The sequence below is a fragment of the Octodon degus genome, unplaced genomic scaffold, assembly GCF_000260255.1.
Source record: "Octodon degus isolate 3935 unplaced genomic scaffold, OctDeg1.0 scaffold00140, whole genome shotgun sequence".
In the NCBI taxonomy this organism is placed as follows: Eukaryota; Metazoa; Chordata; class Mammalia; order Rodentia; family Octodontidae; genus Octodon; species Octodon degus.
Genome location: NW_004524716.1, coordinates 1,829,086 through 1,841,421, shown reverse-complemented (window position 1 = coordinate 1,841,421; position 12,336 = coordinate 1,829,086). Strand labels below are relative to the sequence as shown.

Sequence of the window (12,336 nt, the reverse complement as noted above, 5' to 3'; positions counted from 1 at the left end):
CCCAGGTTTTGGCCCCCACTCAGCTCCTCATCACAGTGCCAGTGAGGGGTGTGGCTGGCTACAGGGAAGCCAGGGAGCAGCCCTGGCGGTACTACAACCTGAAGGGCGCCCGGCTCTCCTGCCCCTTGCGGGCCCCCGAGGGCCTCCAGCAGTGGCTGTGCGTGGAGCAGTTCATGAAGAACACCTGGCAGTGGCACCAGGCTGACGTGAACATCGAGGGGGACATTGTGCCCGGCAAGGTCCTCCAGGTATTCCGGCAGCTGGTGGAAAAAGCGATTACAACCTGTCACCTCTCAGGTGAGCTGATCGAGGAAAGGGGTAAGGGATGCTGCGCTCTTCCTCTTTGGCTCTAAAAACCTTGCTTGGAGCTTATACGAGACAGGAATCACACACTTGTTGCAATAATGTAGAAAGGTGCTCTTCCTTCTGTGGCGACAAACCAAAGATGGGAATTTGTACTCACTGAACACTCCAGAGGATTTAAGCAGATTACTATCCTGGCAGGGACACAATAGGCTGTGAGTTATGCACCTTTTCCAAGACCTACATGCACTTATTTAAAACAGCCAATTATCCACAAACTCTAGATGTTTATTGGCAATTTCTTCTGCAACAACCTCCAGCTAACTGCAGAGCCCCAGTGCATTGAAAGGCCGCCTTTGCGATGTGTAATTCCATTTGCTTGAAGAAAGGGATACAGGCTGTTGAGATAGCTCAGTGGACTAAGTGCCTGCTTAGGTGAGTGTGGGGACCAGGGTTCAATCCCCAGCACCACATGCTGCACTGGCCCTGCCCTCAGGTGTGCTGAGCCGGCCACCAAGACCAGGCGTGGGGAGGCTGAAATCAGGAGAATCACTATGAGTCTGAACTATGTAGTGAGACCCTGTGCCAAACACATCAAAAGGAGAAGAAAAGGATACTTTTGAAGATTTTCATAGTAAACATAACCCATGCTTCATGGATTCTTATAGAAAACACTTTCATGGATTATTTAATCTCTACGATAACCTGAGACAGTAAGAATTACTTTTGGACCACTTTTACAGATGAGCAAACCAAGGCTCAGATGAAGGCTGGATAAGTAACTGGCTGGCGGTGTGTGCATCAAGCCAGGAGCGAGTGGAGTGAGCCCCAGAGGCAGGGCGGGCCGGCCAGCCAGGCGGCTCCCACACACACGCTCAGCTCTTTTACCGAGCAGCATAACCACCAGTGAAAGTGCAAGCAAGCACTTCACCTGCACCAGCACGGTGAGGTGATTGCGTAACTGATGCTCAGGTGCCAGGCGCGCTCGGGTTCCTGCCCGGGCGGCTCCGGCACAGGCAGCTGGCCCTTTTACACACCTGGCCAAGGAAAGTCGTGCTTTCCTTCCCGGTAGCCTAACACAAGTAATGAGCTTCCATTTACTTCTCTGAGCAAAGAAAAAGAAAGCAATAGGTTCTGATTCAGGACTCATCCTTATCTGTAACAGAGGCAAACAAACAAAACACTCTGGGTGTGGAAAGAAGGGACAGGAAATCAGAACTGAGGATGGTCCAGGGAGCAAGCTGGAAGACTTGGCCTGCGTCATCTTCCTTTATTCCCTCCCTGTGTCTCTGTCTCTGTATCTCTTGCCCTGTCATCCTGTCTCTGTCTGTGTTCTGTCTCTCTCTCCGTCTCTGTTTCTGTCTCTCAGTCAGTCTATCTGTTCTATTTCTGTCTCTTTCTGTCCCTCTGTCTCTCTGTCTCTGTCAGTTGGTCTGTCTGTCTGTCTCTGTTCTGTCTCTTTCTTTCTCTCTCTCTCTCTGCCTGGCTGGTAGATGAGGCAGTGACTCCCCCAAAACAGTGACCATGACATCCTTAGAGTGGCCTTATGATTACAAGGGCTGACAGTGATAAATACACCCAGGATCTGGGTGGCTCAGTGGCTGGATGGCAGAAATGCCATCCAAGAGACTGACTCAGACCAGAATTCCACCAAAGTGACTGTCCTTGAGCAATGTCAGAACTTCTGGGTGAAGAATGAAGAAATGACACTGTCCTTCTTATGCTTGCATTCTGTGGAAAACCAAGGTCTGGTGTGAAATGAAATGAAAAAAAACATATAGATGATTTTTACTTTTCTGGAACAAAACACTCTACCCCCCAAATTAAAAGGGGAAAGGTTTATTTAGCTTACAGTTTGTAGAGGTTTTAGTTCATAATCAGCTGGCTCCAAGGCCAGGTGGCACATGGCAGAGTGGCATCAGGTCAGGCCTGGAAAAGAACAAAAGCCATAAGAGAGGGACACAAGTGACAAGGCTCTTTCTGTCTCGTACAGTGTATGCAGGCCACCTGCCCGAGGGTAGAGATAGTGCTCATACCCACAATCCAAGCATTGGACCATGAATTAATCAAATACTCTAGAAGCCCACCCCATCACTACATGAGGCTTTGGGGGCATCTAGACCCAAACCGTAATAGAGGGTTACCTATTCTTTTAGTTTATGGCTTCTTCCGTTGAACCTTCTAAAAATAATCTATGAATTTAAATGAAAAGATACACTTTGGGAGTGTAGCTCAGTGAGGGAACACGCTTGACACATGTTAGGGTCAGGGTTCAATCTCCTGCATCACGTATATCAAATAAAATACACTAAGTACTACAAAAATTTTTGGAAAGGGGATTTTCTCGCAGCGCTCTGATGGGCGGGCGGGCTGGCTAGCGGTGAGGCCTGCTGCAGGTCTCCCTCTCGAGTGCTGCAGGTGCTGTGGGAAAGCCACCCACGCACCAGGAGCCCTCACCCGCACTGCTCCTGGATAGCGTCCTTCTCTGAAAGCTCGCACTGCCGCGCCCTGTGGCTCCCTTCTCATTGTGTGTCTGGTCCTCTCCCATTAGGCAAAGTCAGCATGCTGGCAAACAGCCCTGCAGTCTGGGTGGCCGTGGAAACCTCCACCTGTCAAGTGGAAATCGAGCTGGCCCCCACAGTCGAGATCCCCACTGCCTGGCCGGAGAAAGCCCAGTGGCCTCGGTGTCTGAAGCGCTGGCCTTCCCCAGAGCAAGTGGAGTGCATCAAGGTACCGGGATCGGGACCTGACCCCGGGGCAGAGACGCCGCCAGCCTGTTGGGCTCCGCGGTGCTGCCGCGCAGCTTCCCAAGCTGAGGTGAGGGCTCACTGCGCCTGAGCTTCTGGAAGCGTAGCCGGGGCCCCTGCAGACTTGTTGGAAAGCAGGAGGCCGGGCCCCACCCTGGACCTGCCAAATAAGACTGGTGGGCAGCCTGTGCTTAGGAGCCTGGAGGTGGGGGTGGGGGGCGCTGCCGCAAGCTCTCCTGCCGGCTGTCCCTGGCTGCGGTGGCCCTGTCTTCCCAGGCCCCCGTTCTGGGCCTACAGGATGTGCCGTACCCCCCCCCCCATAGGTTCACAGGCCAGCCAACAGGTTTCTACATCAGCGTCCTTCTTGTTTTTCTAAATCCCAGACTTCTCTCTTCTTCCAGTCCTTTGGCTTCAACTTGCTGGCCCGCTCGAGCTATCACTGGGAGCTGAGCTTCTCCCAGGCCGAGCAGATGCTGCTGGAACAGCTGGATGAGGACGGGGGCTGCCGCAGGCAGTGCCTCCGCGCCCTGAGGCAGCGGCTGGAGGACGTGTGGTGTCCCGGGAGGAGGCCGGTCATCACCTCCCACCATCTGCAGGTGAGCTGGCGCCGGGATGCGGGAGAGCCCGGCAGCTGCGGTCAGGCGGGTGCCCGCGGAGCCGCTGCGAGCGGGAGAAGGGTGGGAGGAGCCCAGGGCGGGGCGTGCCATCCCGCTAATGCTTACGCACGTGGCGTACGTGACCTGAGCGGTGCGTGCGTGCGTGCGTGCGTGCGTGCGTGCGTGCGTCTACAGCACCGACTGGGGAACCGCCTCTGGCTCCCTGCCTTTCCCTTCCAGTGACCTATTCTTGTCCCTCTTTCCCTACCCTCCCTCCTTCCTCCCTCATTACCTCCCGCCCTCCTTTTCCTTCCCCTCTTTCTTTCCTCCTCCCCCTCCTTCATCCCCCTTCCTTCCTCTCCAGGCTTTTCCTTCTTCTTTGGTATGATATCAGGGATGATTTAGTGACTCTTTTTTAATTAGCACGTAATAAGTGCCCGCACTTACAGGGCACACTATGACGCCGTGACATATTACACAAGGTACAATGGTCAGATCAGGACAAGCAGCATTTCCTTCTTGCCAAACATTCACCTGCGCGTTTCGGGTCGCCTTGACCCTCGCGGTCACTCTGAAACAGGAACTCCTTAGAGCCTGTGGTCACCCTCACGCGCCCCAGAAGGCTCTACTCACTCCAGTAAGCTGCCCCCAGGGAGCTGCCTCGTTTGACATAGAGGCTGTTGGTCTGTTTTTACATTTGTCACACGTGCTGTTGGGACTTTCTCAGAAATCTCTGCAAACACCAGTGTCTTCAGGGTCGTCCCTGCTTTCTTTCCATGTTTCCATAGTTCGGGGTCTTATGCTTCGGTCCTCGGTCCACTTTGAGTGGGTCTTTGCTTACAGGACGAGAGGTGTACATGAATCTCCAGTTGCCCCAAAACCTTTTAAAGGGGACATCATCCTTCACTGTGGGTTCATTCTTCCAAAATGTATTTTATTTTGTGACATGGAACATGTTAAAAGGGCTCAGTGTGACATATTCACACATGTGTTTAACAGCTACTGGCCCAATCCAACTTCTCTGTGTCCTCCCTCCCCACTTATGCCCCATGCTGTTCCTAATCCTGGTGAGCACTAGTCCATATTTGGGCCCATGATTTCCTTAGTTCCCAGCAAGGAGAGAACAAGTGGTACTCATCTTTATGTGTCTGGTTTCACTCACCATAATTTCCTCCAGTTCCATCCATTTTTCTCCAAATGGCAGCTTTTTTTCTTTTTCATGACTGCATAGTATTCCATAGAGGATCTGTATCGCTTTTTCTTTGTTCACCCACCTATGGATGGACACCTAGGCTGATTCCATGTACTTCTCGGTGCCCTTTTTGGAAGATTGGAAAGGAAGGGTAGGATCAAGCCTCATAGACCAAATCATATTAAAAAACTATATTTTCAGCACTCTGGGAAGCTGATGGAAGAGACTCACAAGTTTGAGCCCAACCTAGACAACTTAGCAAAACCCTGTCTCAAAATAATGAACAAAAACAAAGGCCTGGGGATGTGGCTCAGTGCAAAGGCATTGGGTTCAAACCCTAGGACCTAGGCCTGGGGAAAAAAAAAAACAACTTAGAAGTTAAATGGTGGAAAATTTGAAGTGCTTAGACAGGAAGGAGCAAAGTTTCATATTTCAGAAAGTTCTTTCAGACGGTGTGGGTGGTGGCAGGTTGAGCGGCACTGAGTGACTCCAGACAGCTGCTGCGGAGGGCTGGTGCGCTGCAGTGGCAACGTGGAAACAGGTCACTGGCAAGGAGGGCAGATCTGAGAAATCCTTGGCAGGAGGACAGGAAGGATTTGAGTGTGGGTGGTGAGGGAGAAGATGGCCCTAGGCTTGGCGTGTGGGGCGGTTCAGAGTGGCCACGTTCAGACGGAGAATTTCCACATACCCGAGCTCGGCAGAGAAGGAGGCAGAGGATTGTGAGCTAGAGAACATGATTTGCAAATCACTCCTCTTCCTGGGATGAAAGCCTCTCCAGAGGGAGGGTGTGGACAGGAGAAGCTGGCCGAAGCCAAGGCTGGAAAAGCCTCCTGGACTAGCAAACACCAAGGTCACTGGGCTTAAAGAGAGCCGCTTGTAGGATTAGTGGCAGGAGGCCGTGATGCGGAAGGGGGGAGGTAGTGAGAGGAGAGGAACCGGTGCCCAGGAGTGCCACTGCTCCGGAAGCCCAGATTTGCAGAGGGCGGAGCAAGGCCAGCAGGGAGGTGAGGGCTGGAGGAGCAGGCTACAGGGATGGGCTGAAAGGCCTGTTGGAAGAAGCAGGACCCAGAGCCCTGGGAGGGGCGGAGGAGGGGGCCCTAGTGGGGGGATGATTCCCCCTAGAGCAGGAGGCGGAGGCATCTGGCTGGAATGGGGTACCACCCGTGGGAGAGTAGTGGTCACTGGAAACGGCAGAGGACAGCGAAGGATTAAAGTAATGAAGAGGCATAGGAGACCTCTGGGAAGAGCGAGCACGCCCCTGAGGCCAGGCTCAGGGTTCTGCGACTCCTGCCTCTCCCTGAGGCCAGGCACCATCAGCCCTTGCTTCTGGAGTCTTCTCCGCAGCTGCCGGAGCCCTGTCTGAGCCCCTCTTCCCTCCTCAGACGGTGCTCTTCTGGACTTGTGAGAAGTACCCGCACTCCAAGGACTGGCGGGAGTTCCAGAGCGCCTTCCAGCGCCTGCTGCGGAAGCTGCACAAGTGTGTGAGCCAGCATTTCCTCAAGCACTACTTTGTCCCCAGGAGCAACCTGCTTCAGTCCGCCAGCTCCAGCGAACTGGACTCCCTGGCCCTGAAGCTGGCCTTCTTCCTCAAGAACCCCCAGATCAGCCTGCCCTGAGGCTGGCGCTGCCGAGGCGTCCCTGACCATCTTACTGTGACGTGACCTTGTTCTCTCAGGATGGTCTCTCCAGCAGGACCTACCCTAGCGGGGGGCAGTCTGTCCTAGCAGGAGAGGCACAGCCCATGGCAGAGGGGCCCGTGTCAACCTGGTGACACTGCACTGCAGAGGAAGCTGCCCAAGCAATGAGCCAGGCTCCGTGGAAGCCAAGGCAGTGCTCCCGACCCACACTATGGTCTGTGGGGGCAGCACTCACCAAGCTTCCCGCACCACGGGTCCTGAGCTGACGCCACCGTGATGTTCGGTTTCCCCCTCTCAGGCGCAGACTGAGATCCTAAAAGACCAGAAAGTAGCGTGCTTCCCAGGCACGGTCCCTAGCTGGGGAGCCAGGCTCCTTACCTTTCCTTTTGTGAAGTGGAGGAATTAATGTGTGTCCTCCGCAGGGCAGGATGGCCTCTGTAAGAAGAGACCCAGGAGCGACAGGAAGCCCTTGAGCTGACCTAGTAGCTGGGGCTTGCGGCTACTGCACCAGGACTATGCCCAGGTGCAATGGTAGCCGCTGATGGCCTGGCACACTTGTGCTGCCTGGGGGCCCTCCGGCTGTCCTGAGCAGAGGCCGGGGCTCCATGGCTCTTCTGCTTCTCTCAGCATGGAGGGGGTGATGGTGGTGGCAGTGCAGGCACACAGTGCACGTGCAGCTCTGGCTGCTACCAGCCGCAGCCCTCCCTGTTCCCAAGCCATGGGTCGCAGGATAGGACTTCCTGCTGTCTGTGGGATGAGCGGCATATTTTGATTTTGCATAGATTTTCTTTGGTGCCGTTGGCTTCTCAATACATTTCTGTGGTCATTCATTCATTTTTTTAAAAATGTATTTGTTACAGGGTCTTACTATGTAGCTTGGACTCGTAGTGATCCTCCTGTCTTTAGTCTCCCCAGAATTGGGATTACAGGCGTGCACCACCATGCCTGGTCTCGGTGGCCAGCTCATTGCGCCCAGGGGCAGGGCCACCACAATCTGTGCTGCCCGAGATCGAACACTCATTCATTGATAGCTAAATATGTCCTAGGCATAGGTGCTGGGACTACAGCAGGATGGATGGGCAAATGGGGCAACACCTAATGGAGAAGATAAGATACACACGAGTATTACAGGTGAAACAAGTGTGCTGAAGGAAATGAGTAGAATGTTGAAGTTGTCATGGAGGATGGAAATGCAGACAGCTGAAGTGGGAGGAGCGGGGACCACGGGCAGGCCGGTCATGAGCAAGATCACCCCGCCTGGCAAAGCTTGTGAGGAATCAGTATTGGATTCTAAGGCCAAAGTTGCGATGGCTGGCCTCTCCCAAAGCAGAGGGAGGTAGTGAATAGACTTGAAGGGGACTGGATCAGGAGGGCCGGGGGCTCACTGGAGTTAGGGACACTGACAACCCACACATCACCACATCTGCAAGGGCACTGAGGGCCACATAGAGACACAACTGTGCAGAACAGCTGCCTGGCAGTCGAGTTCTTTGGAAGACCAATCTCCTGGCATGTGGCGCTTCTCCACCAGGGGATGCCTTTATTCTTTTTAAGCCAGTACACACTCACATCCGGCACAAAGCAGCATTTCCACAAGCAAAAACTACTCGTTTTTTTAATAAAAAATAAAAACACATGGAAATTAAACGTTACTGAATGATCAACAGAAAAACTCAGGGAAGAAATTTTAAAAGTTTGTTGAATCGAATGACAATGGGAACACAATATACCAAAATCTACGGGACACAGTGAAAGAGTTACTAGGATAGAAGTTTATAGCTGTGAATGCAGTAATTAAAAAAATAGAGCAATCCCAAATAACAAGCCAATGATGCACAGAAAGATCCCAGGAAAATAAAGACAATCCAAACCCAAAACTAGTAGAAGGAAAGAAATGACAAAGGTCAGAGAGGAGATTAATGAAGGGCTGCTGAGCTTTCCAAATAGCTCAGCGGATTAAAGTACCTGCAAGCAGGTGCAGGGGTCAGGGATTCAATCCCTGGGCCTGCCATGCTGGCCCCACCCCTGGGGCACGATGAGATGGCAAATGAGACTGGGCGCGGTGGTGCATGCCTGCAATCCCAGCACTTGGGAGGCTGTAAACAGGAGACTCACTACAAGTCCGATCTAGTAGTGAGACCCTGAACACCCTGTAGACCCTTCCCTAAAATACATGAAAAAAAAAGAAATTAATGAAATTGAAAAAAAACCAATACAAAGGAGCAATGAATTAAAGAGTTAATTCTTTGAAAGCATAAACTCTTAGCCAAATTTACTAAAAGAAAGCAAAATAAATCAAACAAAACAGAATGCAACAAATTATTAACAAAACCATACATACTAAGTGGGCTTCATCCCAGAAAGGCAAGGATGGTCCAGCATATGAAATAAATTCATCACATAGAAAGAAGCAAGGGGGCTAGGGAGATAGCTCAGTGGTTTAAGCACCTGCCTGGCAAGCACAAGGACCCAAGTTCCATCCCCAGTACTGCATGCTGTGCTGGCCACCAAAATCAGGCATGGTGGTGCATGCCTGTAATCCCAGTGCTGGGGAGACTGAAACAGGAGGATCACTATGAGTCTGAGGTGCTTAGCGAGAATTTTATTTATTTATTTATTTATTTTTGCACTTTAGGGAAGGGTCTACAGAGTGTTCAGGGTCTCACTATTAGATCCAACTCTTAGTGATCCACCTGTTTACAGCCTCCCAAGTGCTGGGATTACAGGCGTGCACCACCACGCCCAATCTCAATTGCCCTCTTAGTATGCCTCGGGGGCGAACTCCTGGGCCCTGCACCTGCTTGCAGGCGCTTTAATCCACTGAGCTATAAAACTATAGTACTTCGAAAAAAAGAAGGAAAGACATTGAAGAGGACATCAGGAAATGGACAGATGTCCCCTGGCACTGGGTAGGCAGAACTAATATTGTTAAAATGGACACAGTACAAAAAATGATACATAGAATTTAATGCAATCCCAATAAAAATATCAATAGCATTCTTCACAGAACTAAAAAAAAAAAAAAAAATCATGAAATTTCTATGGGCCCAGAAGAGCTGAAGCACCGAGAGAGAAACAGGCGGCTTTAAAATCCCAGGCTTGAAGTTTTATTATAAACCTGCCGTGAAAAGACGATATAGTCCAGGCGCAAAAGCAGACATCAGATCAGTAGAGCATAATCGTGGATTAGAAACAACCTTAGGCATGTTCAGCTAGCCAGCCTTCAACAAAGAGGCAAAGAGCTGGAGAAAAGATGCCTGTTTAACAAACAGTGCTGAGAAAATTGGTTATCCACAGGCAGAAGCGTGAATGTAGACCGTAGCACTCACCCCGGGCTGAAGTTAAATGAAAATGGATCAGAGGCCTAGATATCAGAACAGAAACACTGAATCTGCTCAACATAAAGCAAGTTACACTCTCGAAGACCTCGGCGAGGGCTTTCTGAACAGAGCCCCCACTGTAGCTGATACAGCACTAACAATCCAGAAACGAGAGCCTATCAAATTTAACAGCTTCTATGGAGCAAAGAAAACAATGAACAGAGTGAAGAGACAACAGAGAGAGAGAGAGAGAGAGAGAGAGAGACAGCTACTCCTCAGAAGACCCATATCTGAAACATATAAAGAACTCAAGAAATATTAGATTCCTCAAAATAAAAGGTCTAATAAAACATACGGACAAGTGAACAGACACTTCCTAGAAGAAGAGCACATGGCTAATAGGTACGTGAAAACACGTTTCGACATCTCTGGTTCTTAGTGAAGTTCAAATCGAAACAACCCCAGATTTCATCTTACTCCAGAGAAAACTCCAAAATCCACGAGTGCTGATGAGGTTGTAGGGAAGGGAACCTACCACATTACTGGTAGGAATGTAAGCTAGTAAAACCAATATGGAAATCAGTATGGAAATTCCTCAAAAATGAAGGATAGAAATCCTCAGGGCAAGCATGACCTCTTCTGGATATCTTTGGGAGAGAGGTAAAGACAACGTCCTAGAGTGGCATATACGCAGCCAGGTTTCTTGGCAACACGACTCGTCATAGGTAAATCTGGAAAGCGGACTATACACCCATCAACAGACGAAGGGATAAAGAAAACGTGGTATTTATACACAACTCACCATAAAGGATACACTTGAGTCACTTGGGAGACAATGAACGCACCTTGAGACCGTAATGCTGAGTGAAGCAAGTCAGATGCAGAAGGTTCGATGTCCCGGTTTCTCTTAGATTAGAATCCCAAAGGTTAAATAATTTAAAGAGCAAAATGAAAGACAGATGATGAGAAATATGGTTGTTTGTTCGTTCGTTTGTTTTTACTGATCCGCCTGTTTACAGCCTCCCAAGAGCTGGGATTACAGGCATGCGCCACCACTCTCAGTCTTAATCGCCATCGCAGCGCGCCTCGGGGGCGGGGCAAAGATCACCCCCCCACTCCCCCACCCCCACACCCCCACACCCACCCCGCTTGCAGGTGCTTTAATCCTCTGAGCTATTTGGTCGGCCCTTAGATGATAAGAAATACGGAGGTAGCCTTTGTGAAGGTGGGCAAGCGGTCTGGCAGTGGGGGAAAAAGAAGAGGAGAGGAAGGGGCAATGGGAAAGATCAAGATGGGACAGGTGTGTGTGCCCATTCCTCACAATGGCTGTATTTTTAGGTCTTACAAACACAGACTAACTTTTTAAATTAAACAATATTTTCATGGGCCGGCGAGATAGCTCAGTGGACTGAGCACCTGCTTTGGCAGGCACAGGGACAAGGGATCGATCCCTGGTCCCCCATGCTGCACCAGCCCTGCCTTCTGGGCACACTGAGCCGGCGACCGAGTCCGGGCATGGTGATGCATGCCTGTAATCCCAGTGCCTGGGAGGCTGAAAACAGGAGGATCGCTGTAAAGTGTGTAGTGAGACCTTATACCAAATACATAAAAAAATGAAAAAAAAATTTTTTTTCACAAAGGTTGTAAGCAAATGCTGGGATCTGTACAGTACCACACAGGAAATCTTGGTTTTATTTTTTAATTAATTAAAGTTTGTTTTGTTTCTTTTTTTGAGACATAGTCTCACTGTACTGCTCAGGTTGCTCTTGAAATCATTGTTTGGCTCAGGCTGGCCTCGGTCCCCCCCGCCGCGGCCTCTGGAGCTCCGGCCTCACAGCGCAGACCACGACATCTGGTGCTAAAACCTGCATACTGATTTTGGGATCTTGGAAAATGTCTTTGAGAAGGTGGCAGATGCAACACGTTTGGGGTATTATTTTTAATAAGGCAAAAGTTGGCCCAGGCCTAACTCGGCAGCATGGCACCTGCCTGGCAAGTGCAAGGTCTTAAGTTTGATTCCCGGTATCTTATTTTAAATAAATTAAATTAAATTTTTTTTTAAATAGGGCAAACGTTTTGATAACAGCTGCGCAGCCACGGTATGCCAAAAATGAGTCGATGGTCCCCTTGATTCCAAGTGTGCGCATGCGTGAAGAGGGCGCAGTCTGATCCTAGCCTTCCCTTTCCCGGTGGACCTGAGACTGCGAGCAGGTACTCTTTGCTGATTTCTGACTGTGCCCCATTTGGCCAGCAGATGGCAGCGCACGACCGTAAATGAAGGCGCCAGGTCAGGCCCCGCCTTCCCAGCCTGGCAGGTGTCACCGCTCTAGACAAGCAAATGAAAGGCAGATGATGAGAAATACGGCTGTTTATTATTTTGTTTTTGTATTTTTTTTTTTTAAGGGAAGAGTCTACAGGGTGTTCAGAGTCTCACTACTAGATCGGAATCGTAGTGATCCGCCTGTTTACAGCCTCCCAAGAGCTGGGATTGCAGGCATGCGCCACCACGCTCAGTCTCAATTGCCATCTCAGCGCGCCTGG

At 50.6% G+C, this 12,336-nt stretch overlaps 1 protein-coding gene across 5 annotated transcripts in view; it reads left to right on the top strand.

The window, feature by feature from the left end:
- The window catches only part of Mab21l3 (mab-21 like 3), a 21,303-nt gene extending 13,963 nt beyond the window's left edge, over positions 1 to 7,340 (top strand). For all 5 annotated transcript variants that reach the window (XM_023701782.1, XM_023701783.1, XM_004641720.2 and 2 more), the window contains 4 exons: positions 6 to 297; positions 2,855 to 3,033; positions 3,452 to 3,646; positions 6,221 to 7,340. In XM_023701782.1, coding sequence (XP_023557550.1) covers positions 6 to 297; positions 2,855 to 3,033; positions 3,452 to 3,646; positions 6,221 to 6,454 — 900 coding nt within the window. In that variant the 3' untranslated portion in view covers positions 6,455 to 7,340. The remainder of the gene's footprint in view (positions 1 to 5; positions 298 to 2,854; positions 3,034 to 3,451; positions 3,647 to 6,220) is intronic.
- The last annotated feature ends 4,996 nt before the right edge of the window (positions 7,341 to 12,336 follow it).